The following is a 27,059-nucleotide window of genomic DNA, read 5'->3' as shown; positions in this document are numbered from 1 at the left end:
TTTTTTTTTGTTTAGATATTTTCTTTATTTACATGTCATATGGTATCTCCTTTCCCAGTTGCCTCACCCCAAAAAATAAAATAAAATAAACAAAACAAACAAACAAACAAAAACCCTGTTCCCTTCCCCCTCCCCCTACTCACCAACCCACCCTCTCCTGCTTCCTGGCCCTGGCATTCCCCTACACTGGGGCATAGAACCTTCACAGGGCCAAGGGCCTCTCCTGCCCTTGATGACTGACTAGGCCATCCTCTGCTACATATGCATCCAACTCCATTTTCTTAATAGTACCTTGCAAAACTAAAGGTGCAATCTATAAATTCTAATTTTTAGTTGTTTCATAATTAGTTCACTTACCTACCCAGATAGAACCAGCCCTTGCTTACTAAACTACAAAATTTAGAACATCCTACCAAGGGTCCCAATCTTCATTTGTTCTTTTACTTAAGAAATATCTCCATAGCTGCCATCTATCATTCAGGGATGGAAAAATGAGTATTATGTGGGTCAAAGCTAGAAGTATCCTGCTGTAAAAAGTTCCCTACACAAGAACTATAAGCAAAATGGGGTAATTGTGTCTCCTTAGCATCGCTTACCAGAAATAGGCCCTTGGAAAATACACTGACACTATCCCCATTCCTCCTATCAAAGCCATACTCATCTTTGAAGGTGTATTCATGTGTGGCTTCTCCATGGAAGCCTTCCCCTCTTGAATCTCCCAGCCTGTTCACTACTCAACACTTCATTTCATTCATACCCGCTTTGGACACTAGCTATGTTCTAGACTGCCTAATCAAGATTTACATTCTTTAATCCCAATGGCATCTAATAGAGTGCATTGGACATAATGGAGTTTTTTCTTGAATAAATAAAAAATTGAAGCTCAGTGTGTGTGTGTGAGTGTGTGTGTGTGTGTGTGATGTATGTGTGTGTATATTTCTGTGTGTATATGCGTGTTAGTGTGTTTGTGCATGTGTAAGTGTGCATGTATTCCACACAATGAGATCTAGAACCAAATGATGTACAAGGAAGCAGACTTTAGTTAAACATAGGAAGCATTTGCTACTATTTGGAATGCTTATAAAATGAAATGGGTCCTCCTGTCAGAGTAAAAGCTCTCTTACTCAGTGTGCTTACCCAAAGCTCAATGTCTCTTTCAAGATTACTATGGAAACAGTCCCAGCATTGACTAAGGGTACTATGGAAACAGTCCCAGCATTGACTAAGGGTCAAACTAAACAAGCCATCCATTTCCTCACTTTCTAAATATGCAACAGTCAGCCACTGACCATGCAGATCCTTGACTGGCCTAGAGTTACTACAGTTTCTTTTTAGATCATTATTGACTCAAGGCTTGATTGCCCCTAAATGGCACTGACCAGTTCTAGACTCCTCTCTCTTTTATGTTCAGCAGTACCTTTATGGTATCCTAAATGATTCAGAACACTTCATTGACAGGAGAAGTCTGAGGAAGCAAACACAAGCCAGAGCAATCAGGACATATTCAAACACAAGTTTATGCACAAGGAGATGCATTGTGCATTCCTACCTAGCTCAGGAGTCAAGCCAACCAGAGCTTTAAGGCAGATTACATTAAGATAGGTGGTTCAGTAAGATGTTATAGGTGTTGGATAATGTTAGAGTAAACTACAGAATCTGGTACAATTAAGCATTAGTGACTGACAGGAACTGCTTGTCTTATAACAAATGCTTCCTGAAAAAAAAAATCCTAGTTTAATGTTAGCTAGGGGTGGTGAATTGTTTCTTATGTGAATTATGACAGTTGTGAAATTTTCACATCCCCTGCAACGTGGTTATAGGCAATTGTGAGTAACCGTGTGAGTGCTAGGAACTGAACCTGGGTCCTGTGGACAAACCACAGCCAGTGCTCTTAATTGCTGACCACTGGCTCCATTTTCTTAACAGTACTTTTCAAAGGACAAAAACTTCAATCTAGGAATTCTAATTTTTAGTTGTTTTCACAATTTATACTTGGTCTCATTTAATTGCCCTAACAGAATTAACCTATGCTTATTAAATTATGACTCTCTGTAGATCCAGTTCCAGAGGAGCCTCTGCCCTCTTCTGGCTTCTGTGGACACTAGGCATGCACATGGTACATAGATATGCAGACAGGCAAAACATTTATACACGTAAAATTAAAAATAGTAAATAACTGTTGACCAGCATTTTTCAGATGTGACAAACATTTACAGGAAAAACATTTACACCAGTTTTCTGGTCACCGCAGAATGGAGAGCTGGTGGTCACTGACTGTGGAGCAGGGAGACTTAGAAGTGGAGGCCAATCTTCATGAAGGGCTGGAAGATTTTGCTCACCCAGTTAGTGGCCTGGAACCTGCTGCCACCCAGAAACTCCCACTCCCTCTCTTTTAATCCTCTTCACATTCTGCCCCCATGAAGTAAGACTAGGTAGGAGATGTGCAATGGTTTGTGGTCTAATTCTATTCTCTCTAGGAACAGAGGCAAGGGGAGTCATCTTGCCCCCGTAGGCAATCTGTGAGGTTGGAATAGGAGTCTTTGGAGCATCTATAATTGGGGACAGTGTTCTGTTCTGCTGAGCTTTGAAAACACTTTTCCTCTTGAACAGATTTGATGCCAGAGACTTAGCTTTTACTCACATATAACTGATTACTTCAGACAGTTAAAACTCAGGACACTTAGACTTCTGTAATAATCTGCTTGAAATCCAGATTAGCATAATTGTTCCTTTAGGATGAGGAAACGGAATCAGACAGGGAAGAGAACAATGCAGAGGCAGTCTGATTATTTTAAATTACTCCTTTGATCCTTCCATCCCAAAAGGATTTGCTATCAAAGCCCTGTTTTGGAAACGTTAGACCGGATCCAACCCTAGGCTGAAAGGCAGTTGGCAGCCTCATGTTCTGCATCTTTGCTCACTTGGGTTTCTTTCTGCCAGAAGAATGATTCCCAGAAATAACTGTTTTCCTGAGTGTGATAAAAAACTAGATTCAAACATTGTCTTAGTCAGGGTTTCTATTCCTGCACAAACATCATAACCAAGAAGCAAGTTGGGGAGGAAAGGATTTATTCAGCTTACTTCCATATTGCTGTTTATCACCAAAGGAAGTCAGGATTGGAACTCAAGCATGTCAGGAAGCAGGAGCTGATGCAGAGGCCATGGAGGGATGTTCCTTACTGGCTTGCTTTTCCTGGCTTGCTCAGCCTGCTCTCTTATAGAACCCAAGACTACCAGCCTAGGGATGGCACCACCCACAAGGGGCCCTACCCCCTTGATCACTAATTGAGAAAATGGCCCACAGCTGAATCTCAAGGAGGCACTTCCCCAACTGAAGCTCCCTTCTCTGTGATAACTCCAGCCTGTGTCAAGTTGGCACACAAAACCAGCCAGTACAGACACCATAGCGTTTAATGTACACAGGAGCTGGGGGAAACTGGAAGGCACCCACCCTGGTACCATTAGAAGGGAAACTGATCTAATATAACTTAATTAGGTCTAGCCCACTTCCTGAAACAATGAAGCAAAAGAATATTAGGAAACTAATGTCACCCTTGTTTAGAATTTCGGCAAACCCTGCCAGAATAAAAAAATACAAAAACAAAGAACCACCTTATTCCAGAGGGATGAGACATAAGAGACAGGGTTGCTCCTAGATCAAGCAACTAAGCCTGTTCTTCATTCTCCTGGCTTGAGAGCGTGCTGAGTTTGAGGATAGACTGCCCTCTAAGGATTGTTTTCCTCTAGCAAATTAACTGGCAAAGAAATCACTAAGCCTATGGGTGCTTTTTGTAATAAAGGCAGTGCATCTAGCATTGACAGAGTTAAGTTTATCTTACCCATGGTACAGAAGCCCATGTCTCCTGCCCCTTCACAGACAAAGAGATGTTCTCCCCAGTGGACTGACATTAGAAGCTCTGTGCAAGGTCTGTGTGCAGAACTGATCCTGTGCCATAGAGCTCCATACCCAAATACCGTCAGGAGAAAGCAGGCCTCCCAGGAGTGCTGACAAGCCTGTGAGCACAGGTAAGACCACCACTTCTCTTCAGAGGGACCCACCCAGAGCCCTCAGGACACAGGAACTAAGGAACAGCCTGAGACAGGATCCTTCCAGTTTCCATCTGAGCCCAGAGCCAATCCTGTGCCAGTGTCCAGAGCTGATCCTGTGCCACAGCACTCCATACCCAAATACCGCCAGGAGAGAACAGGTCTCCCAGGAGTGCAGACATGCCTGTGAGCACAGGTAAGACCATTACTTCTGTTCAAATTCCTGGTCCAAGAAGGACCTTCCCAGAGCCATCAGGACACAGGAACCAAGGAACACCCAGGGACAAGATCCTTCCAGTTTCCATCTGTATCCTGAAGCTGAACCTGTGCCACAGCTCTCCATATCCAAATTCCTCCAGGAGAGAACTGGTCTCCCAGGCTTGCAGGAGGGACAAGCCACATTCAAAGACAGCAAGACCAGCTAACACCAGACACAACTAGATGGCGAGAGGAAAGGACAAGAACAAAAGCAACAGAAATCAAGGCTCCTTGGCATCTTCAGAATCCAGTTCTTCTACCCCAGAGAGCCCTGGATACCCCAACACACTGGAAAAGGAAGACTCTGATTTAAAATCAGATCTCATGATGATGATAGAGGGCTTTAAGAAGGAAATACAGGAGAACACAGGTAAACAGGTAGATGCCCTTAAAGAGGTAACACAAAAATCCCTTAAAATATTACAGGCTAGAGTCACACCAAGATATTTCATATTATTTGTGACTATTGTGAAGGATGTCATTTCCCTAATTTCTTTCTCTGTGTGTTTATCCTTTGAGTAGAGGAAGGCTACTCATTTGTTTGAGTTTATTTTATATCCATCCACTTTACTGAAGTTGTTTATCAGGTTTAGGAGTTCTCTGGTGGAATTTTTGGGGTCACTTAAGTATACTATCATATCGTCTGCAAATGGTGATATTTGGACTTCTTCCTTTCCAATTTGTATCCCTTTGACCTCCTTTTGTTGTCTAATTGATCTGGCTAGGACTTCAAGTACAATATTGAATAGGTAGGGAAAGAGTGGGCAGCCTTGTATAGTCCGATTTTAGTGGGATTGCTTCAAGTTTCTCTCCACTTAGTTTGATGTTGGCCACTAGTTTGCTATATATTGCTTTTTGCTATGTTTTGGTATGGGCCTTGAATTCCTGATCTTTCCAAGACTTTTATTATGAAGGGGTATTGGATTTTGTCAAATGCTTTCTCTGCATCTAATGAAATGATCATGTGACTTTTTTCGAGTTTGTTTATATAGTGGATTATGTTGATGGATTTCCATATATTGAACCATCCCTGCATCCTTGGGATAAAGCCAACTTGATCATGATGATTATTTTGATGTGTTCTTGGATTAGGTTTGCAAGAATTTGATTGAGTTATTTTTGAATTGATATTCATAAGGGAAATTGGTCTGAAGTTCATTTTCTTTGTTAGGTCTTTATGTGGTTTATGTATAAGCATGACTGTGCCTTTATAAAACAAATTGGGTAGTATTCCTTCTGTTTCTATTTTGTGGAATTGTTTGAAGAGTATTGGTATTAGGTCAGTTATCAAACCTAGCCACCATTGTGAATGCCAAGAAGTGCTTGCTGACAGGAGCTGGATATAGCTGTCCCCTGAGAGGTTCTGCAAGTGCCTGACAGATACAGAGGCAGATGCTCCCAGCCAGCCATTAGACTGAGCACAGAGTCCCCAACAGAGGAGTTAGAGAAAGGTCTGAAGGAGCTGAAGGGGTTTGCAACCCCATAGGAGGAACAACAATTCCCTCTCTGAGCTCCCAGGGACTAAACCACCAACCAAAGAGTACACATGGAGTGGCCCAAGGATCCAGTCTCATATGGAGCAGAGGATGGCCTAGTCGGGCATCAGTGAGAGGAGAGACCCTTGGTCCTTTGAAGGCTAGATGTCCCAGTGTAGGGGAAGGCCAAACCAGGGAAGCAGAAATGGATAGGGTTGTGGGGAAACACCTTCATAGAAACAGGGGGAGGGGGGATGGGATAGGGGGTTTTCAGAGGGGAAACCAGGAAAGAGGATAACACTTGAAATGTAAATAAAGAAAATATTTATCTAATAAAAATAAATGAATAAATAAAGAATTATAGGAAAACACAACCAAATAGGTGAAGGAAGTGAAGAAAACCATCCAGGATCTAAAAATGGAAATAGAAACAATAAAGAAGTCACAAAGGGAGACAACCTTGGAGATAGAAAACCTAGGAAAGAGATCAGGAATTAAAGATGCAAGCATCGCCAACAGAATACAAGAGATAGAAGAGAGAATCTCAGGCACAGAAGATACCATAGAAAACATTGACAGAACAGTAAAAGAAAAGACAAAAAGGTCCTAACCCAAAACACCCTGGAAATCCAGGACACAATGAGAAGACCAAACCTAAGGATAAAAGGTGTAGAAGAGAGTGAAGATTCACAACTTAAAGGGCCAGTAAATATCTTCAGCAAAATTATAGAAAAAATCTCCCCTAACCTAAAGAAAGAGATGCCTATAAACATACAAGAAGCTTATAGAACTCCAAATAAATTGGACCAGAAAAGAAATTCCTTCTGTCACATAATAGTCAAAACACGAAATGCACACAACAAAGAAAGAATATTAAAAACAGTGAGGGGAAAAGGTCAAGTAACATATAAAGACAGGCCTATCAGAATTACACCAGTCTTCTCATCAGAGACTATGAAAGTTAGAAGATCCTGGGCAGATGTCATACAGACCCTATGAGAACACAAATGCCAGCCCAGGCTACTATACCCAGCAAAACTCTCAATTACTATAGATGGAGAAACCAAGATATTCCATGACAAAACCAAATTTACACAATATCTTTCCACAAATCCAGCCCTACAAAGGATAATAGATGGGAAATGCCAAAACAAGAAGGGAAACTACACCCTAGAAAAAACAAGAAAGTAATCTTCTTTCAGCACCTCCCAAAGAAGATAGCACACAATCATAAAAATAACATCAAAAATAACAGCAAGCAACAATCATTATTTCTTAAGATCTTTTAACATCAATGGACTCAATTCCCCCAATAAAAATACATAGACTAACAGACTGGATACACAAACAGGACCCAGAATTTTGCTGCATACAGGAAACATACCTCAGTGTCAAAGACAAACACTACTTCAGAGTAAAGGGCTGGAAAACAATTTTCCAAGCAAATGGTCCCAAGAAACAAGCTGGAGTAGCCATTGTAATGTTGAATAAAATCAGCTTTCAACCAAAAATTATCAAAAAGGATAAGTACACTTCATACTCATCAATGGAAAAATCTACCAAGAAGAACTCTCAATTCTGAACATCTATTCTCCAAATGCAAGGGCAATCACACTCATAAAAGAAACTTTACTAAAGTTCAAAGCACACATTTACACTTTACTAAAGTTCTCCCACACGATTTAGCATCTCACACAATCGTAGTGGGAGATTTCAACACCCCACTCTCATCAATGGACAGATCATAGAAACACAAACTAAACAGAGACACATTGAAACTACCAGAAGTTATAAACCAAATGGTTTTAACAGATACCTATAGAACATTTCATCTTAAAACAAAAGGTTATACTTTCTTCTCAGCACCTCATGGTACCTTCTCCAAAATTGAACATATAATTGATCACAAAAAAGGCTTCAATAGATACAAGAAGATTGAAATAATCCCATGGATCCTATCATATCTTATCATACCATGGACTAAAATTGGTCTTCAACAGCAACAAAAACAACAGAAAGCCCACATATACCTGGAAGCTGAACAACACTCTAGTCAATTATAGCTTGGTCAAAGAAGAAATAAGGAAAGAAATTAAAGACTTTAGAATTTAATGAAAATGAAGGCAAAACATACCTAAACTTAAGGGACACAATGGGAGCAGTGCTAAGAGGAAAATTAGCTCTGAGTGCCTCCAAAAAGAAACTGAAGAGAGCATACACTACCAGCTTAACAGCACACCTGAGAGCTCTTGAACAAAAAGAAGCAAATACATTCAAGAGGAGTAGATGGCAGGAAAAAACAAACTCAGGGCTGAAATCAACCAAGTAGAAACAAAAAGAACTATGCAAAGAATCAACAAAACCAGGAGCTAGTTTGAGAAAATTAACAAGATAGATAAACCCTTAGTCAAACTAACAAAAGGGCACAGATACAGTATTCAAATTAACAAAATCACAAATGAAAAGCAAGACATTACATCAGAAACTGAGGAAATTCAAAAAAATCATCATATCCTACTACAAAAGTCTATACTCAACAAAACTGGAAAATCTGGATGGAATGGACAATTTTCTAGACAGATATCAGGTACCAAAGTTAAATCAGGATCAGATAAATGATCTAAACAGTCCCAAAACCCCTAAAGAAATAGAAGCAGTCATTAAAAGTCTCCCAACCAAAAGAAGCCTAGGACCAGATGGGTTTAGTGCAGAATTCTTTCAGACCTTCAAAGACTTAATACCAATACTCTTCAAACTATTCCACAAAATAGAAACAGAAGAAACACTACCCAATTTATTCTATGAAGCCACAGTTATGTTGCGCATTCTCTCTTGGAGATGGAATGATTTCTGTCTAATCAGGAACTTGTCACAATTTTTTTTTCATAGAAGACTTCATAAGAGATTTTCTTCTACTTCTATAATGTTTAATATTCCCAATAGATTTTAAAAACTGGTTGAGTGCATATTACTTTTTAGTTTCAGAAGATATCATATATATATTTAAGAGGCATTTAACTATTACAAAAATTTTTTGATGACTTAAAGAAAAAAACAGAAGCTCTGTTCAGGATTGTGGGACTCACATTTGGGACATGGTCAATGGACATAGAGGCAGCCTAAAGAAGATGATACCAGGAGCTCTCTTAAGGAAAGCCATAAGTTTCAGAAAAGGAGACCTGAAGAAAGATGCCGTGATTCTAAAATATAGAAACCAAGATTGAGGAGAGAGAGGAGAGTCCTCTTGGGATCCCTTTTCTCTTCAAAAGCTTTAGTGTTTCCGTCATGTGGTGTCCACAACCAGGAAGCAAAGAGCTACAAATGCTTGTCTTTGGCTTCCTTTCCTATTTTTGAATCAGTCCATGACTTCAGTCCAAAGAGTGATACCACCCAAAGGGGTCATCTCACCTAAATTAGACCAACCCTGAAAACTACTCACAGACATACCCAAACATTTGTTTTCATGGTGATTTTAAATCTCACCAAGTTGGTAACTTATGGGAAGTCATCTTGAATTAAACTACAGGCCCTCACCTGAGCGGTGGTAATGCACACTTTTAAACCCAGCACTTGGGAGGCAGAGGCAGCTCTTTGAGTTTGAGGCCAGCCTAGCCTATAGAGTGAGTTCCAGGACAGCTAGAGCTACACACAGAAACCCTGTCTCAGAAAACAAACAAAAAAACTGTGGGTCCTAAATGTAAAGATGTTACAAAAGGAAGGTAGAAGGAGATTTGCCACAGAAGAGAGACAGTGTAGCAATGGGAGAAGAGACTGGTGTGATATAAGCATAGGTCAAAAGGTGCACAGTAAGAAAGCGGATTCTCTCCTCAGGGCTACAAACAGTTTGGGTTGAGCTCAGTCAAAAGGATTATCAAGCTTTAGCCTCCAGTAGGAGAATGAATGTGCATTGGTTTATGCCACATGAACTAGCAAGTCTGTGGTCATTTGCTGTGTCAGCCATGGGAAAACCACACAAGGCTAATGAGAATGGGAAAGAGAGAGAGAGGGAATCACACCAGCTGTGTGAGGTGAGAAAGTCTGAGAGAAGATGTGAGACAGGAAAACCACTTAAGGAAGAAAAAAGAAAGGAGGTACTTCTCAGTAGCTGACTCCATGTGTGGAGGAGGTCTTAATCGTGAGAAAAGAGGCTTCCCCCTGCTGCTGTGAAGTGTTGCTATGCTTTCAGAATGAACCCATCTGTACTGGCTAGTTTTTTGTCAACTTGACACAAGCTGGAGTTATCACAGAGAACAGAGTTTCAGTTGAGGAAATGCCTCCATGAGATCCAGCTGTAAGGTATTTTCTCAATTAGTGATCAAGGCGAGAGGACCCCTTGTGGGTGGTGCCATCCCTGGGCTGGTAGTCTTGGGTTCTATAAGAGAGCAGGCCAGGGGAAGCAAGCCAGTAAGGAACATCCCTCCATGGCCTCTGCATCAGCTCCTGCTTCCAGACCTGCTTGAGTTCCAGTCCTGACTTCCTTTGGTGATGAACAGCAACATGGAAATATAAGCTGAATAAACCCTTTCCTCCTCAACTTGTTTCTTTGTCATAATGTTTTGTGCAGGAATAGAAACCCTGACTAAGACACCATCCCTACTTTGGCATGGCCTCAAGGACTGGGAAAAATATGCTTTTCAGATGAAACTTGTTTCTGATGAACTATTATTTCTTTGAGTGGACCTACAGCTACCTAGATTTTATACTAGGTATTTTCCTGGAATTTATGTAAGAGTTTGGACTGCAGATGAGGATTTTAACCCCAAGAAGGCATTTGTGGCGGGCTCCACATTATTGCAATAATGATTGAAAAAAAAAGAGTGTCATAATTTTCAGTCATAGACTGCAGTCACGTGGGATTATTACTATAAAGCCAAACATAGCAGAACATAGAGCGATGTACTAAGGAGAAGTCACATTCTAAGACTGAGTATATTCATCAGAGAACATACAGAGATGTCACTGTGCTATTTGTTGGCACCACAAAACTGCTTTTCCATAAGAAACTGGAAAAGTTGTTTTTAATCCTGTTTCAAGTGGATGCACCCAGAGAAAGAGAGTCAGACATCCATGGTTTTTGCCATTTCTACTCTCAGGGACCTTATTTCCCAGTGAACTGGCCTGACCAGAGCTTCTAGCTTCTTGAAAAATTTAAAACACAATCCCAAGTGATATCATGTTGAGGGTTCAAAGGGAAAAGAGATGATAAACAGGGCGCCCTGGGTAGAACATGTCTCCAGAATGACACAGCAGTGGATGGATTGAAAGGCCGAGACAGTGAGGAGTCCACATGGGCTGGCATCTGGGTTATTTATAGACTCGATCCCAATCCATCTCACTGCCACAGACAGAACATATGGCAAGGTGGTGAGCTGTTAAGATTCAGATACAGGAATCATGAGCACTAATGAGCAAAGTAGAGAGAAATAAAACACGGCCTGGAACGAAGGACATCCTCTCCTGCCTTCCGGTAAACAGCACCATCTTCCTCATCTTACCTGAAACAGACCCTAGAGGAGGAGATTAGATGTGGATGCTGATGTGTTCACTCTTCTGGAAAATTTCAAATTCCCCAGTTCCTCTTTCCACAGAGCAGAGGTTAACTAACAGAGCCTGGGCACAGCCTGCCTTCCGTGACACCAAAGGAAATCTTATCCACACAAGAAAAGCCTTTATTTTTTTTTCCAATGGAGAGAGTTAAGGATTTGGATCACATAAGGCAGAAGTGGCCTTTTCTTTCCAGAACTGTGATCCTAACTGAAAGGAAAACAGATATGACATGTACAGAACTCTATTTGTCACCAGTTAAGACAACCGTAAGTCAGTCTCTCAAAAGAGTCTGTGTCCCAAGGCTGTGCTGGGGAGGGATAAGGGATGATGCTAGATGACAGGGCACATTTTGGCATGACTTGGCAGGGGTTCCTCAGAAATGTATAGAATTTTTAAAGATTACATGGGAAGGCCTAATGAAGTGCTTGTTCCCTACGATGCAGAATATGCCGAGGAGTAAGCGAGGAAGTACAAGATGCTCTCACTCTGACAGATCAAAGGGGGTATTTCCGTTGTGCCCCTCTAGAAACACCAAGACAAAGAGTCTGTGACAAGTGAAGGATAATGTAACAATTGTGTAATAAAGGAAGTCAGGGAAGTATTATCTACTGATACTTAACAAGCCAGGTACTGTGGCAGGTAATTGGAACTTGGACCTACAGACACACTGTGCAGGTTTCTGTAAAGCCCAGGGCATACAAATGTGCATCTTTGCCCAGGGTGTCCACTGTAGCCATGAATGAGGAAAGGAGGTTGTCCTCCTAGAGGAATTCCCAGCCTGGTATGTGAGGCCCCCCAAACAGGAGAAACATCCATTCGTGCAGTGGGAAAGCTCAGGGTAAGAGTTGAGAATCAGCCTGGGTAAAGAGAGCAACAAGGTTGGGTAGCTGGGCTTGAAAGTCAGTGTCAAAGTAGACACCATGTGGAGTAGAGCAGGAGAAGGTAGGAAGATGATGCCAGGTGGATTTCAGGCCAGGAATTGATCATATGATTAGTGGATTAAGAATGTAAAAGTCAGGTTTGGTTTCCTAGTATCACATAAATAAAAGGATTACAAACTAGAGTGGTCCGTGACATGTGTGAGACTCAGGTCATGGATGTGAGCTTACAGATTTCTGAATAGATGCAAGCACAGGTGTGATATGTATCTGTAGAATAGTGTAGACATACACACACACACACAAACACACACACATCATATGCATTATGGTTGTCCCTGTATGTATTCTTATAATGCATCTACCTATCTAGATAGATGCATCTCTCCAATACTGTCCACTGTGTGGTCCTAGCAGTATGGAAATCCCAGCAGCAGTGAGTAAAACTAAGGCATAGACATTGTCTTTCAATTGTGTTTTTCACTGACTAAGGATGGGACGACTTTATTATCAAAACAGCATAATGGGCATGAGATAGAGATCAGTTGACTAGCATACTAGACATTCTGGTTTCAATCCCACTAGGGATTGAAACTAGGTCTGGTGGCTCATGCTTGTAATACTGATATTCACGAGGTAAAGGCCGGAGGATCAGAAACGTAAGGTCATCCTTAGCAAATTTGAAGGCCAGTCAGAGCCACGTGAGACCATTTCTAAACAACAAAATATAATAATTAATAATAATAACAACAACATTTTTTACAAATTTAATGAAATAAGAAACCATGACAGCATGAAGCTACAAATGAACACATGAATAAGTTGAAATTGTGACTGACGAGAAACAGAAGACTTCAAAATACTCTCTCACAAAGCATATTTATTGACTGTTGGGGAGGCAGAATCCCTTTACAATGGAGAAGCTTGACAGGAGCTTAGTCAAAAGATGAAAAGAAACATTGACAGCAACTTAACAAACCAAAATGTGAGCTGCCCTAGGGGGCGCAACACCACTTCCATGTTATTTCTGCTAAAGACAAATAACGTCATAGCATTCCTGAAGAAACATCAGAGTGACCCACAAAAGGAAGATTCTGTGAAAGAACGGCATGTGACCTGCAAAGCAGCCCAGGATACAGGCTGAAGAGAACTGTCCAGACTGAAGAACACTCCAGAGACAGGACCACCACACACAAAGGGACGTCCCCAGCAGAACCTTCAGCTCTGACATACATCCTAGAATCCAGGGGAAGATCTTGAATGCAGACCAAAGACTAGAGAGTAGTGACATATCAATGTTAATTTTCTGATATTGGTGACTGTCACGTCATCAAAGAGTACAGCCTTCATTTCCATAGGAAATAGGCACCATTCTGTGGGGCAGGAGGTCAACGCAGAAACTACCTCAGGCGCAGAGCATGCTTTTTCCTGGGCTTCGGACTCTTATAAGCTTGTGGATATGTCAGAGTTTAAAAGGGAAAAAGCGAGACAAAGGGAGCAACTATCTTATGCAGTACACAAGGTCATTGGAGAGCGAGGGCTAGAGTGCATGATAAGTACACAAGGTCATTGGAGAATGAGGGCTAGTTTGCATGTGGTAGCTAAGGTCATCACTTCTTCACCCTCGGCAAGGTTATAGCCCATTGCTGCACATGAATGCTTAGCCTTTACTCCGTATTATTGCTAACATCTTTTAGCATGTGGCTCCTCTTTAAGCCAGATTTTATTTCACAGAAATTTTGTTCTTCAAGAATTCACTGTTAGGTGTTCAGTGTTGGGATGGGGATCCTTCGTGGAACAGAGTAAAGCACCCTCACCCTCCCACAGACAGGACCATCCAATTCAGGGAATGACCTCACAAAGCTAGCCAGGCTTCCCGAGTCATCTGAAGAGAGAGAACACCATACTTGATTCAAATTACAAGTTCAGTACTGTACTGTACATAGCCAGCATTACACATGCTTCACATAATAAGGAGATACTGATACACAGCTCACTTTTAAAGTAAACTGTAAGTAAGCAACTACAACGTAAAACTCCTATGCAGCCCTATTTTACTTAAAGTTTGGGGTTGAGGTTGTTTTTTTTTTTTGTTTTGTTTTGTTTTTTGTTTTTTATGTTGCATACACATTGGCTGCTCTAGAAGTCTTAGGCATGCAGACAAGGAAAGTGGAGAAACTGGTCCAGCTCTGAGCAGTCATATGCTGTTTACACTTTAGAATCCTTCCAACTAACTCGTTGTTCTAAAGAAGACTATCTTAAAGTGCCAGGGCTGACTTCCAGGCAGCACAGTTTCTAGGAGAGGGGACTCTGCCTTGGCCCCTCTGTACTTCCCAGATCCTAGAGACCAAAGCTGCAGCTTGTCCCAGGCTCAATGGCATCTCCCAACTTTGGGACTCCAGCATAGTCTGGATTACCGCTCAGGCTCCTGGGGACCATTTCAACTGGTCAAACCCAGAGAAAAGTGTGGCTGTAGCCTGGCAGCCATCACCAGAAACCACAGCTTTCAGGCAAAATAGATCATTTATTCTACCCCAGGAGAATGTTTGCCCATTAACTGAGGGTTGCTGTGCTTGCTTGCAACTTTAATATGATCATCTACAAAAATAGCTAAGCTTCTGATTAATAGCACCATGGAAACACAGATAATGGTAGAAAACACTGCAGCAAAATTAATTTGCTTTTGATTCTGAGAAATGTTTACTACCACTAATATCAAAACAGCAAACCATATTAACTGAATTTAGATGTCTTTGCTGGAAAAAAATTACTTTGGCAGGGAGAATATGGGAAAATCATATCTACTAATTTTTTTTTGAGCAACAGAGGGGAGAATGTAGGCTGAGCTTTCTATTCAGAGTGGCTACAGGCTGCCAAGTAGACATTCAGAAGTATCTTTAAGGGGAAACTTGAAGGCAAGAGCAGGCTTCTAAGCCCTGAAGCAGTGATCAGTTGGAGTCTAGAAGTTGGATGAGAACATGTTGGTACAAATGCCTGAGTTCCATGAAATATATACATCAACACTCAGAAACACAAGAGCTTCTGCTGTGAAGCATCTCCCTCTACTGTCTGATTCTAGAAGGAATGCTGATCTCTATGAAAAGAAAATGGGATCTGAAAAATGAAGACAGACGGTGGCCATCGGCTGCCTGTGTGCCCTGCAGACTCACACCCTTGGCATTTTTGTAAAAATGCTGGAGATGTGTTTGTTTTCCTGACCAGTGCATAGCTAGAAGCAGGCACAGAGAGGGGGGATTCTATCTTAGTGAGGTCTGTTTGTTGAATACATATGAGCTGGGCCTTCTATAAGAAGGGGTTTGCTTTAAAAGGACTCAGCAAACCCAGGGCAGTCTGCTGAAACTCTGATGATGGTCACTGATCCAGACCAACAAACCACCAGTAGATGTCGTCTATAGTTAAATCAAGTCAAGATGTCCTATGGTCCAGAAAATAGAAGAACTCTCTTGGTTCAAGTTTCAGGAGAACTAGTCGGTGTGGTTCCTCCATGGGTTCCCGTGTTCCAGCTTATGAGGTCACATCTGTAACAAAACATTCAACATGAATAGAATCCCCTCCTACCAGCTTTCTGCTTTTCCCTATAGTGTATACCCCCACACACACACACACACACAAGGTCCTCAGGTCCTCATTTCCCATGAAGTTTTACTCATTCCACTCTTGATGTGAGGACTGGGCATTATCTAAACTTTGAACCCTCCCATCACTGGGTCCAGCTGCAGTCATGAGCATGTGCTGACTGCTTCAGCACTGTATTCCCATGTGCCCCCTCTGCCTTCTTGATTCTGGCTTTATCTGAAGACATGAGAACAGCTTTAATTTGAACCTAGTTCAGGGAGGACAGAGAGATGCTCCCTGCAGCCAGCTCCCCACTGTTGGTAATAAAACCAGTGGTTAAGCATCCCATGCCCTATCCTTCATAGAAATTGTGGGAGGCCTCTGTATAGTTTGACAGAGGTCCCATTAAGCCAGACCTCCAGAGCCTAGCACCAACACCTCGGTAACAAACCCTCAACCTTACAATTGCCTTTTCTTCTTGCCCTGTCTCTCTTCCCTCCCCCTTTGCCACTTCTCCCTGGGATCACCACTCCAGTGAACTATTTGCACCCAAGACCTTATCACAAGCTCTGTTTGAGCGAATCCAAACTAAGATGGAATGTGTTATTATTAAGACAGTGATTGTGGTAAACTATGCTGCTGTTGTTTTCAGGAGGAAAGTAGTCAAATAAAAGTGATTACAAGAGCCAAGGTATGATCTTAACTCTTTGGAAAGGAGCCACTGACAGTCTGGACCTCAACTCCAATTATCTAAAAAGAGAGCAAAGAATAACAGTGCAGGGCTAGACCCTCATCCATATAGTGATTCCGTGACAATCTATGTGTGCCACTGAGCCACTGAGTGGTAGCAAGAATGTGGTAGCTTCTGTTTCTTCTCCTACCCTGCCTACATTATCCTACCCATGGGCACAAGATGTGTAAAATTTTTCCACAATGGATGTTTCAAGCTCTCTGGATATTCTTCAGATTTGACAGCACTCCCCTCTAACTCTCAGTGGACTAGGCAAAAGCTCCACCAAGGTGTTCTAAACTTGTATGTTTTTCTAAACAACTGAGTGCTTTCATGAACTCCCCTCCCCCCAGCATCCACCTAAATCTCTCTTCCCAGCCTCACCTAAAATTCCCATCACCTACACAGTACCTCACTCAGAAGCTTGCATTTAAAAGATGGTCAATAAATGACCGCAATCTTGCATCATGAACTTTACAAGGAAAAGCCAGCTACATTCCTAATGTTTAAATATTAGTTGAAAATCACCTTGAAACAACTGTGAACTATGGATTTTTTTTGTACTAGGATTTGAACCTAAGACCTCATGCATGGTAGACAAGTGCTCTACCAGTGAGCTGCACACATCTCAATCTTCCTTTTAACTGTTTCTTTGGAGACAAGGACTCATCAAGTGGCTCAGCCTGGCCTTGTGCAACTCATTCTTTAGCCCAGGCTAGGCTTGAATTGCTATCCTCTTACTCTAATCTGGAGCTTGTTGTTGTTGTTGTTGCTGCTGCTGCTCTTCTTCTTCTTCTTCTTCTTCTTCTTCTTCTTCTTCTTCTTCTTCTTCTTCTTCTTCTCCTTCTTCTTCTTCTTCTTCTTCTTCTTCTTCTTCTTCTTCTTCTTCTTCTTCTTCTTCTTTTTCTTCCTCCTCCTCCTCCTCCTCCTCCTCCTTCTCCTTCTCCTCTTCCTCCTCCTCCTCCTCCCCTCTTCCTTTTCTTTTCTTTCCTTTTTTCTTTTCTTTTTCTTTCTCTACCATTCCTCTCCTCTCTCTGTCTCTCTGATAATCTTGAGACAGGATCTGACACATTTCAGACTGGCCTCTAACTCACCATGTAGCTGAAAATGTCTTTGCTCTTCTGATCCTCCAACTCCCAAGTGCTAGGATTACAGATGTGTAACACCATGCCCATTTGTGTAGTACTGGGATGGAAACCAGGGCTTCATCTATGTTATACAAGCTGAACCCTGATAATTTAGTAATGCCAATTCACAAACATTATTTTTAATATATCATAGAGTACATAAGCCCAGTTAATGTGAAAAATTCAGACTTTCACATAAAATACTAAAATTATCCTTAGGGGAAAAAAAATCTTTCTTTTAAAATAGAAATAAACAAATGAATTCCAGTCTTAACATGAAGAGTTTTCTTCCCTCCCCAAAGCCCTAAGGGAAGCTGTACCTGCAAGTCTAGACTTTTTGGCTGTGTTGACTGCCGCCATGAACATGTATTCACTATTAGGATCATGCATGCTGGATCCGTACTTCTGAAAGAGATAGAAACATGGTTTATTATCTGCTCTTTCCCATCTTCATGCTTGTTTTCCGAGTGTTTTGTGGATTTTTTTTTTTGTCGAAGTAGCATGTGACAAAAGTGTAATTATGGACTTAAGCTCAGTAAAACAATATGCAAAAGGTTCCCAATAAAAGGTGCTTTCTGAACCAGTGAGATGGCTCAGGGGATAAAAGCACTTGCTGCCAAAGCTGATGACCTGGGTGTTCAATTCCCAGTTTCTGAAGTGGTACAAGGAGAGAATAGATTCATATGCTTACAGTTGTGCATGCACACACACACACATACACACACACTCACATGTGCACACATGCATACATATGTGTGCACAAACAGACTCACACACTCATACACACACATATGCACACACATGTGTGCACAGACTCACTCACACACACATACACCCTCATACACACACATATGCACACACAGGTGTGTGCACACACACACACACATATCACACACACAGTCTGGCCAACTTATATACTCATACTCATGATATGCAGAATGCAGTAAGTTCTTTGCTCAAAATATTTGCTATGTGAACAGCTAAAAAACTGTTCCACCACAAAAAGATATTTTGTTGTCCCTGCTAATGCTGTCCTGAATAGCTTTTCAGACATTTTTCTTAAAGCAAGTTTGATGATGTAACATATAAAAAAAAAGCAGTTTCCTTCTTAACTACTATTGGTACCTTGTAAGATAATCTCACTGTTTCAGTGTGCCAATTAAGAGAAATTTATTGTTTCAGCTTTGTCCTGGCCCTTCGGAAGCTTAGATTCATATCTTAACCAAGCATTCCCTTAACCAAGCAGTTTCCTTCTTAACTACTATTGGTACCTTGTAAGATAATCTCACTGTTTCATGCCAATTAAGAGAAATTTATTGACAATTTTTAAAAATCAAAGGCATCTCTTTTTTTATACTTTAACCTCCTTCCTAACCTTTATCTTGACTGGCCCCAATTTTCCATCTTTTTACAAAAAAAAATTAGTGATAATAACATATCTCTATAGATCTCTAAGTCATTTTGGGAACAAAGTGAGTTAATGACAAACAAACAGATCATCTCTGTTCCAAGTTATTAGTTTAATTAGTATGCATGTCTTAAGGAAAATGAGTGGTCTACTCTTTTGCTCAGGTTACTCTGAGAAGCATCCGGCATTCTTTGATGAGTTTAAAAAAAAAAAAGCACCTAGGAAAGAGAGTATAAGGAAAAGTAAAACTCACTTACCTTTTTTGCCAACCAGATGATAAGTATGCATCCAAAGACGAGTACCACAGCAAAAGCTGCACACCCTACGGGCAGCCAGAACTTCAGCTGGCAGCAGAGCTGTGATTCTGGGTTGAAGAGGGGAAAATATGTTTATGAAAGACCCAGAAAATGTGTCCTCATTCAATGCTGAGTAGAGAATGCTTTCATAAAATGTAAAGAAGGCTTTTAATCAAGAAAGTTTACAAATCTAGTGTGTTTACAGACTAATAGGTGGGGCCTTCCCATTTGCTGCTATCACAAGACTACTTAGGGAAATACTTGGTGTAACACTGACGTCCAGTTGTCTCACCTCATTCTCCAAGCTGCTTCCAGCCTCAGGCAAGTAGACCTAATAGCCCTTGAGCCATGAATAATTTTCAAAGACTGTGTGTTGGAAAAACTGTGCCCTAATTCTAACTCAACGGTATATGTAAATATATCACTTATTCCCAATAAATATCAGCTAATATGAAGGACACATCATTTCATGAATATTTCATCCAAGATGATCTACTGTCAACTACTTTTAAAGGAATTTCAACACAACACAACACAACACAACACACACACACACACACACAAGATTGGTTTATTTCCCTTGGTGAGAAAAGTCTTAGAGATGAGGATACACTTTTAAGGCATGATGATAAAAGCAACCAATGTCTTACCATAAGTATGCAAATATTCCCCACTAAGATTCTTTTCTTGAAAAGGAGGTGGGTCAAAAATCGACAAGCTGCAGAAGTAATAGCTGCCCTGGGAGCTGCCTGCCTTGTTTAGGAAAAAAGAGACAGTGTTGTTGGACAGCTGAGATGGGCAGAACACCGGATTCTTGTTGGACACCACACTTCCGATTCCCTTGGTCTTGGTGAGTTCACAAAGGACTTCTCTATCTTTGAACAACCGCATTTTTAATTGCTGGACAGTCTCAGGGTATTTACAAGAAATCCGTACACCTCCATTGTGAAATGAAAACATCCTATGATTGTCCGAGTCATTGGTTTTTCCTGGATCAAAAGAGAGAACAAAGCAACAGTGAGATGTTGTGAACACATTACCATAATAATTATACTTAAGTGGGAATGTGATTTCTTTTTATAAAACCACCCCTATTTATACCAAAATGAAAGATCTTATAGCCAAGCCAACAAAACCAGAGTGTGACAAGACAAAACCATGCACTAGCATACACCCAACCAGAAATGGGCTTTTCACGTGATAGACGGAATACAAAATGTTATGTATCAAGTAACATGTTTAGATAGTAAGACTCTGATAGTCTCCATGCTTTTATAGGTTTCACGCTGGGGGCCAGATGGTAAACAGATAAACGAGTGTGGATTTGCCATAATTTATACTAGGAACAAAGTGCTCTCTGGGGAAATGTGGGAGGCCTGGGTAGTGTGTTATGATATTCACTGGAGGGTCAGAAAATGCCTTGAATGAAGAAGTGAATTTTAAAACTGAAACCAAAGCATGAGTCTCTTCTAGCTGAACAAGGAAAGACTTGCAGGGAGATATTATGGAAAATAAAAGTTTTTAAAAGAATACAAATTTACAGGAGCGAAAACTAAAAGATTATATATAAATAGCATTACGTCCTCCAACTGAAAAGGAAAGAAACAGATCAATTATGTTCAGACAGTAGCATGTCTTTCATATGCACCATTCACTGAGGACCAAATCAGCCCACTCTTCAAGGCGAGCTCCCAGGCCATCAAGGCGAGCTCCCAGGCCCTTGCTTGCTTTTTCACAAGAACCAGGGTTGGCCTTGTGAGCTAGAGGGAGATCACAGAAGAAAGACATGGTTGCAGTTAACATGGTTGCAGATTGGGAACTACTGATTCAAACTGTTTGGTTTATTTCATTTTTTTTTAAATGACATGTCATCTTTTTAATGAAAAGTTTTAATCTAAAATTGTTTGGAAAAAAATTCTCAGAATGTTAGCTTTTACTTAAGTTGCTAAATCTTTTTTTTTCTTAAAAATATCAAACAATATAAAATAACTTAAAGAAAAAATAGCCATCCCTAGTAAAGCAGAAAATATTTCTGTACTTTTGATTTTAACATTTTAGTGGCATTATTTTGCATAGCAAACATATTATTTCGTGCCCTGTTATTGTTGTGATCATTTTAATGAGTGTATATTTGAGCCGTCAGTGTTCATTTTCCATGATTTATTAAAATTAGCATGAGGGTGGTGCCAGGACTATTCTCGTCACTTTGCTTTTATGTAAACGCTATGGCATTTGCCCAAATGCATCTTACCATATTACTTCCTTAAAGAAGGGTTCCAGCTTACATTAAGATCAGCAGCATTATACTAGGTGCCTTAATATCTTTTAAGCTCCATCAGAATCACTTTGAATTTATTTATCAATTTATATATTTATTTTAGTGTCTCTAGCCCTTAGTGTACTCCTCTCATATTTCTAGCAAATATTCTCAAATTAGAGGTTTGGCTATAAAAAATAAATACAAGTGTTCCAGCTTCTAATTGTATCAGTCAATACACCTTATTCAACCATAAAACAGGAAATAGTAAACAAAATGCCTAAAAGTAGTGTTGCAGGGATTAAAGAATTGACCTAGAAAATGCACCTTAAAGTAAACAAAGCTCCAGGAGCAGGAGCAGGACTTTAGTGGGGATTTTTGCTCTTCTTTCTTTCTGTCTTTTTTCTTCTGCTTTATCTCCCAGAGAAGTCAAAGCAAGAAGGCTAGGGGTGTTTCCTTCAGTCAGCTGCTTTCCAAAGAATGCAGGAAGGATCCCTGGAATACAGAGCAACCTGAGTAAACTGACCTTCATGTTAGGTGTAGTCCAGAAAAATCTCAATCAGGGGATTTTAGTCAGAGTCATCTTGGACTGACATTACCCTAGACTTTAAAAGTAAAATTGTAAGCCAGGTAGAAAAGATGTAGGGTCTATTTTACAAGTTGTGTTTTAAAATATCATGACAAGTGCATTAAAAAGAAAAAGAAAAAAAAAGTGGAATGCGGGGCAAAAGGTAGCAACAGAAATGTCAGATTAGATAAGCAAACACCAGCATCATGTGCCTTTGAATTATCAGATGCCCCAAAATGAAACCACTGTGCTCGTTATGTTTAGAGAAATGAAAGATACGTTTACAATCTTGTCATCAGGGTAAAGGAAAACATTAAGTCAACTAATTTGAAAAAGAAAGAAAACTGGCCCAAAAAGTGCACTCACTAAAGTCCAGTGAATGGGTTTTAAAAAGTATATGAGGCAAGGCTAGAGAGAGAACTGATTAACTGAAAGACTTGATTAGCCAATAGCCAAGTTTAAAAAAATTACCCAGAATTCAGGCACAGTGCAAAGAGTCAAGCGAGAATCTCAACCAATCATAAATAAATGTTTTTAAAAATATACACCGCTAGACATACGGCCATCTAGAGTGGCTAAAATTGGCAGCACTGGCTAACCTTCCAAACAATGCAAGTACAGGATATAGCAGTGATGCCTTTGTATCAGCTCTACAGACTGACTACACATAAGGCAGCAGAATTAGAAATCACACGTGTGCCCAAAGAAGCCACCTGTCTGCCCAGAACACATTAGAAAGATAGTGAATCATGCGCACACGCTGTGATTCATGGCATCACCACGGAGAGCAGAGGTGCAACAAATACCTGAATGGATGCTACAACATCCACCTGAAATGCTCTTGCCTGAAGGGGAGAGGAGAGTTTGCATCGGGAAAGAACATAGAAAGCAGAAAAGGTGTCTGTGTGCTAACAACACTTTATCCTTGGCTTGAGGTCATTGTGGGGGTGAGGTAGCCCGTGTGATGGTTATTCACTCTCTGAGTGTTCATTTATGGTTTATTCACGCCCCCGTATGGGTGTTTTGTCTTACAGCCTAAAAGTATGCAGAAAGAAAATAAAGCTGCTTTCACTTCTTTTCATAAGAGGGAAAGGAGCAAGTTAAAAGCAAGGGGGTGACATCAGACCACATGCGCCAGGCACACTGGCTTCAAGCAAAGGACGGACTGGCTGAGGACTTTCACCAGTGAGTGCCAAGGTGCTGCTGTGTTGCAGCCTCTGCCTCTGCTATCTGCTGCAGGAGATAAGATCAGTGGACAGCTTCTCAGTTCCTTTAGCATTGTTCGGAGAAAATTTCCCAGAGACTCGAGAATGGCAGTAAGCAAACCACAAAGAGATTCTGGGTCAAAACTATAACCTCTGTATACACACATCACATAAAAAGTGTGCCAGCAGTTTCTTTGCCTACACTATGACCCTCGAGCCAGCAAGAGGTGGAAATTAGCTTTGGGACTGCTGTGCAGTACTGCTCAAGGAACTGAAGAGCAAATTCTGGTTCTGTCCCAGGCCTGGCCTGCAGGTCTCTACCTAGAGTACCCCTGTGGACATCTCTCTTTCCATCTGTAAAATAAGTGAAAACAGTGTCTTTAGAGAGTTCTTTCTGCAGAGGTGGCTCAGTGGGTAAGCTGCTTATGGCACAAGCATGAAGACTTCGGTTTGGACACCCAAAGCCTGGCATGGCAGTATGCATTGCTAACCCTGGTGTTGCAGGATCGAAACAGGCAGAACCTAGGGACTTGCAGGGCAAATCCTAGGCAAAATGGTGATCTCGGGTTCAGGGAGAGACCCTGTCTCAAAACCAAGGTCAAAAGTGACTAAAAAAGTTGCCTGGTGTTGATTTCTGGTCTGTACATATGCATACACATCTGTACATATGCACTTCTGTGTTCACACACACACACACACACACAGGTTCTTTCCAACACTTACTTTCTGTGGGTTAACACATCTAGAAGAGATCACAGACAATCAAGAGAGACACAACTTCACTGTCAGGTGAGTTCTCTTCAAAGGTATCATGTTTCCTATGATATGCTTTTTAAAAGGAATATTCCAAGGAGTCTGGAAAATGCTAACATGAGAGCAACTATCTTTCTTGCCTACAGAAGGCTATGGGATAGCTAGGAAGGGTTCTGTTTTTCTTATATTCAGAACCAAGGGTATTAAAATCAACTGTGGCCTCCAGAGTGCCATCTATCAGGCACTCATGAATATTCATGTCAATGACCATTCTCAGCTTACACAAGTCCTGGCTCACCTTTGAATTATTGAATGTGCTAATGAGAAGACTGACTCATGTTTCCACATTCCCTACGTTTAAGTTTTAAGCTTTCAGTCTGAAAAAACAAAGTTTGGCAACTGTAAACCTGCAATTTGAATGTTTGCAACCACGGTAGTTAAATATTTACCTCAAAATTACTTTGTACCTATAGGACAGATGTGCTAAATATCAAATCACAAATTCTTCTTACTTTGCCTTTAGCTGAATTTGGCACATTGATAAAGAGAGAGAGAGAGAGAGAGAGAGAGAGAGAGAGAGAGAGAGAGAGAGAGAGAGAGAGCAGTGCGCTATGACCGGGGAGTTTCCATGCAAGTCTGAGACGTGAGTTCAGATTCCCAGGATCCATAAACAAAGATGAGGATGCCCGCCTGTGTGGATAGCCCCAGCTCTGCAAATGGGTGAGGGAAAGCCTTGGGACTCATTGACAGCCAATATAGCTAAATACAGCTACCCTAGCCAAACCAGTGAGCTTCAGAGCCAGTAAGAGATGCTGTCTCAGGAAAAGAAAAGTAAAGGACACTAGAGAAAGGCACCATTCATCAGCCTCAACATGCACATATGCACAGGCTTTAATACACACACACACACACACACACACACACATACCACATATACACACAGAGAAACCCTGTCTCAAACCCTACCATACATTCACACACACACACACACACACACACCACACTCACACACAGATACACACACATAGAGACACACACAGACACACACACACGACACATACCACACCATACACACACAGAGAAACCCTATCTCAAACCCTACCAAACATTCACACACACAACACACACACACACACACACACACACACACACACAAAACACTCACAGAGAGAAAGCCTGTCTCAAACCCTACCAAACAACACATACACACACACAGAAAAATCCTGTCTCAAACCCTATCAAACACACACACACACACACACACATACACAGAGAGAGAGAAACCTTGTCTCAAACCCAACCAAACATTCACACACACACACACATACACACACACATACACACACACACATACACACACACATACACACACATACACACACACATACACACACATACACACACACATGCACACACATACACACACACACATACACACACATACACACATATACACACACATACACACACACATACACACACATACACACACACATACACACACACATACACACACACACACGCGTGAGCGCGCAGGGGAAGACAGAAAAATGGGTGCCAATGATACATACTCTTTTCCTGTAGATACCTACCAGGTTCAAAAGGTTTGCTAAGCTAATTGATAGGTCTTTTGTTTCTCTCTTTCTTTCTTTCTTTCTTTCTTTCTTTCTTTCTTTCTTTCTTTTTCTCTCTCTCTCTTCCTTTCTTCCTTTCCATGATTGCTAATGGCCAGACAGGTTTAATTCTGATTCTTTAACTCTCTTGAAATATAGAATCATCTAACCTGTCCAGTGTGTGACCAAGTCATGGAACCCCAGACCAAGCATTCTGCTAATCTACCCAATTGTCTATAAATACCACAAGTTAGTGATTTTTCATACAAGCACCAGTGATACACATTTCAACACTTAAGCTAAAGCACAAATAGTAATGTGCTCATTTATATCCTTGTGGTGTCTTAAAATCTGAGTGTTAAGTGGAACATTTGCTTTGATGGCAATGTACACTTGCCCTCTGTAGACACATCTAGATGACATTCACTTTAGAGAACAGGCAATAGGAATATTTTCTGAATCACACAGAGCACTATGTCTTAGAAGGTATATTCTTCTCACCAGGCTCAAAAGTGTCACCTGCTGTTGTGATTTTTATAATAGTTTTTAAAAATATAGTGGGTTTTATGACATAGTACTACCAATAGACTGTTTTCAAAAGTAAAATCAGAGCTTTTGTATTAATGGGAGTTTTTAGATTTTCTTTTCTTTTTTTCTAAGATAAGACCATTTGTGTCTCTAATTTTAGAGACTGTTAAGATCTCTGGAGCCAGTATGATGATGCATCCTATAATCCCAGCACGTAGGTGTCTGAAGCAGAAGGATTGCCATAAGATCAATCTCATCCTGGGCTACATAGTGAGTTCAAGCCCAGCCTTGATTACAAAGTGGGGTGACATCTCAACAAACAGAAAAAAGACAAGAAGCTGAGCAGAGGAGAAGGAAGAAGAGGAGGAAAAGGAAGAGGGGGAAAAAGAAGAAAACCTCTTGAGAAAGGTCCATCTCCAAAGAAAGAATTCATGAGAATTCAGAAGACTCTACTTGCAAATTGATGCTTTTGGTATCCAAAGTATTTTATTTCTAAGTATCCAATAGTGTACTAGGACCTACCCAGCTAGGACTCTACAATCAGTTGTATTAGCTCTGGTTGAAGAAAAGCTTTAAAGAGACAAGTAGAGACCCCACACCGTGCAGAGGATATACAACAGACTAGCAATATGATTTTATTCTTTTTAACTCAGACTTCTAACCACAAACCTCTACAAAGGCCTCAGAGTGAGAGATAAGATCTCCTGAGTTTGCAATTATTGATAGTGCTTATTAAACATATTTTCTGCAGTCAAACAATGATAAGCTTCAGTTGGTTCAGTATTGCTCAAGA

General features: G+C 40.8%; 1 protein-coding gene across 2 annotated transcripts in view; it reads right to left on the bottom strand.

Annotated features, from left to right (window-relative positions):
- Positions 1-13,065: 13,065 nt before the first annotated feature.
- The window catches only part of Icos (inducible T cell costimulator), a 22,607-nt gene continuing 8,613 nt past the window's right edge, over positions 13,066-27,059 (bottom strand). The window contains exons 2-5 of one of the 2 annotated variants that reach the window (XM_031367694.1): positions 19,993-20,331; positions 19,304-19,410; positions 17,959-18,043; positions 13,066-15,744 (exon numbers count right to left, since the gene is read on the bottom strand). In XM_031367694.1, the coding sequence (XP_031223554.1) occupies positions 15,731-15,744; positions 17,959-18,043; positions 19,304-19,410; positions 19,993-20,331 (545 nt within the window). In that variant the 3' untranslated portion in view covers positions 13,066-15,730. Of the gene's footprint in view, positions 15,745-17,908; positions 18,044-19,303; positions 19,411-19,992; positions 20,332-27,059 lie in introns of those variants that run through there. The other variant, XM_031367692.1, reaches the window with a different exon arrangement.

Source organism: Mastomys coucha, unplaced genomic scaffold (genome assembly GCF_008632895.1).
Source record: "Mastomys coucha isolate ucsf_1 unplaced genomic scaffold, UCSF_Mcou_1 pScaffold14, whole genome shotgun sequence".
In the NCBI taxonomy this organism is placed as follows: Eukaryota; Metazoa; Chordata; class Mammalia; order Rodentia; family Muridae; genus Mastomys; species Mastomys coucha.
This window is presented reverse-complemented; position numbering and strand designations above follow the sequence as displayed.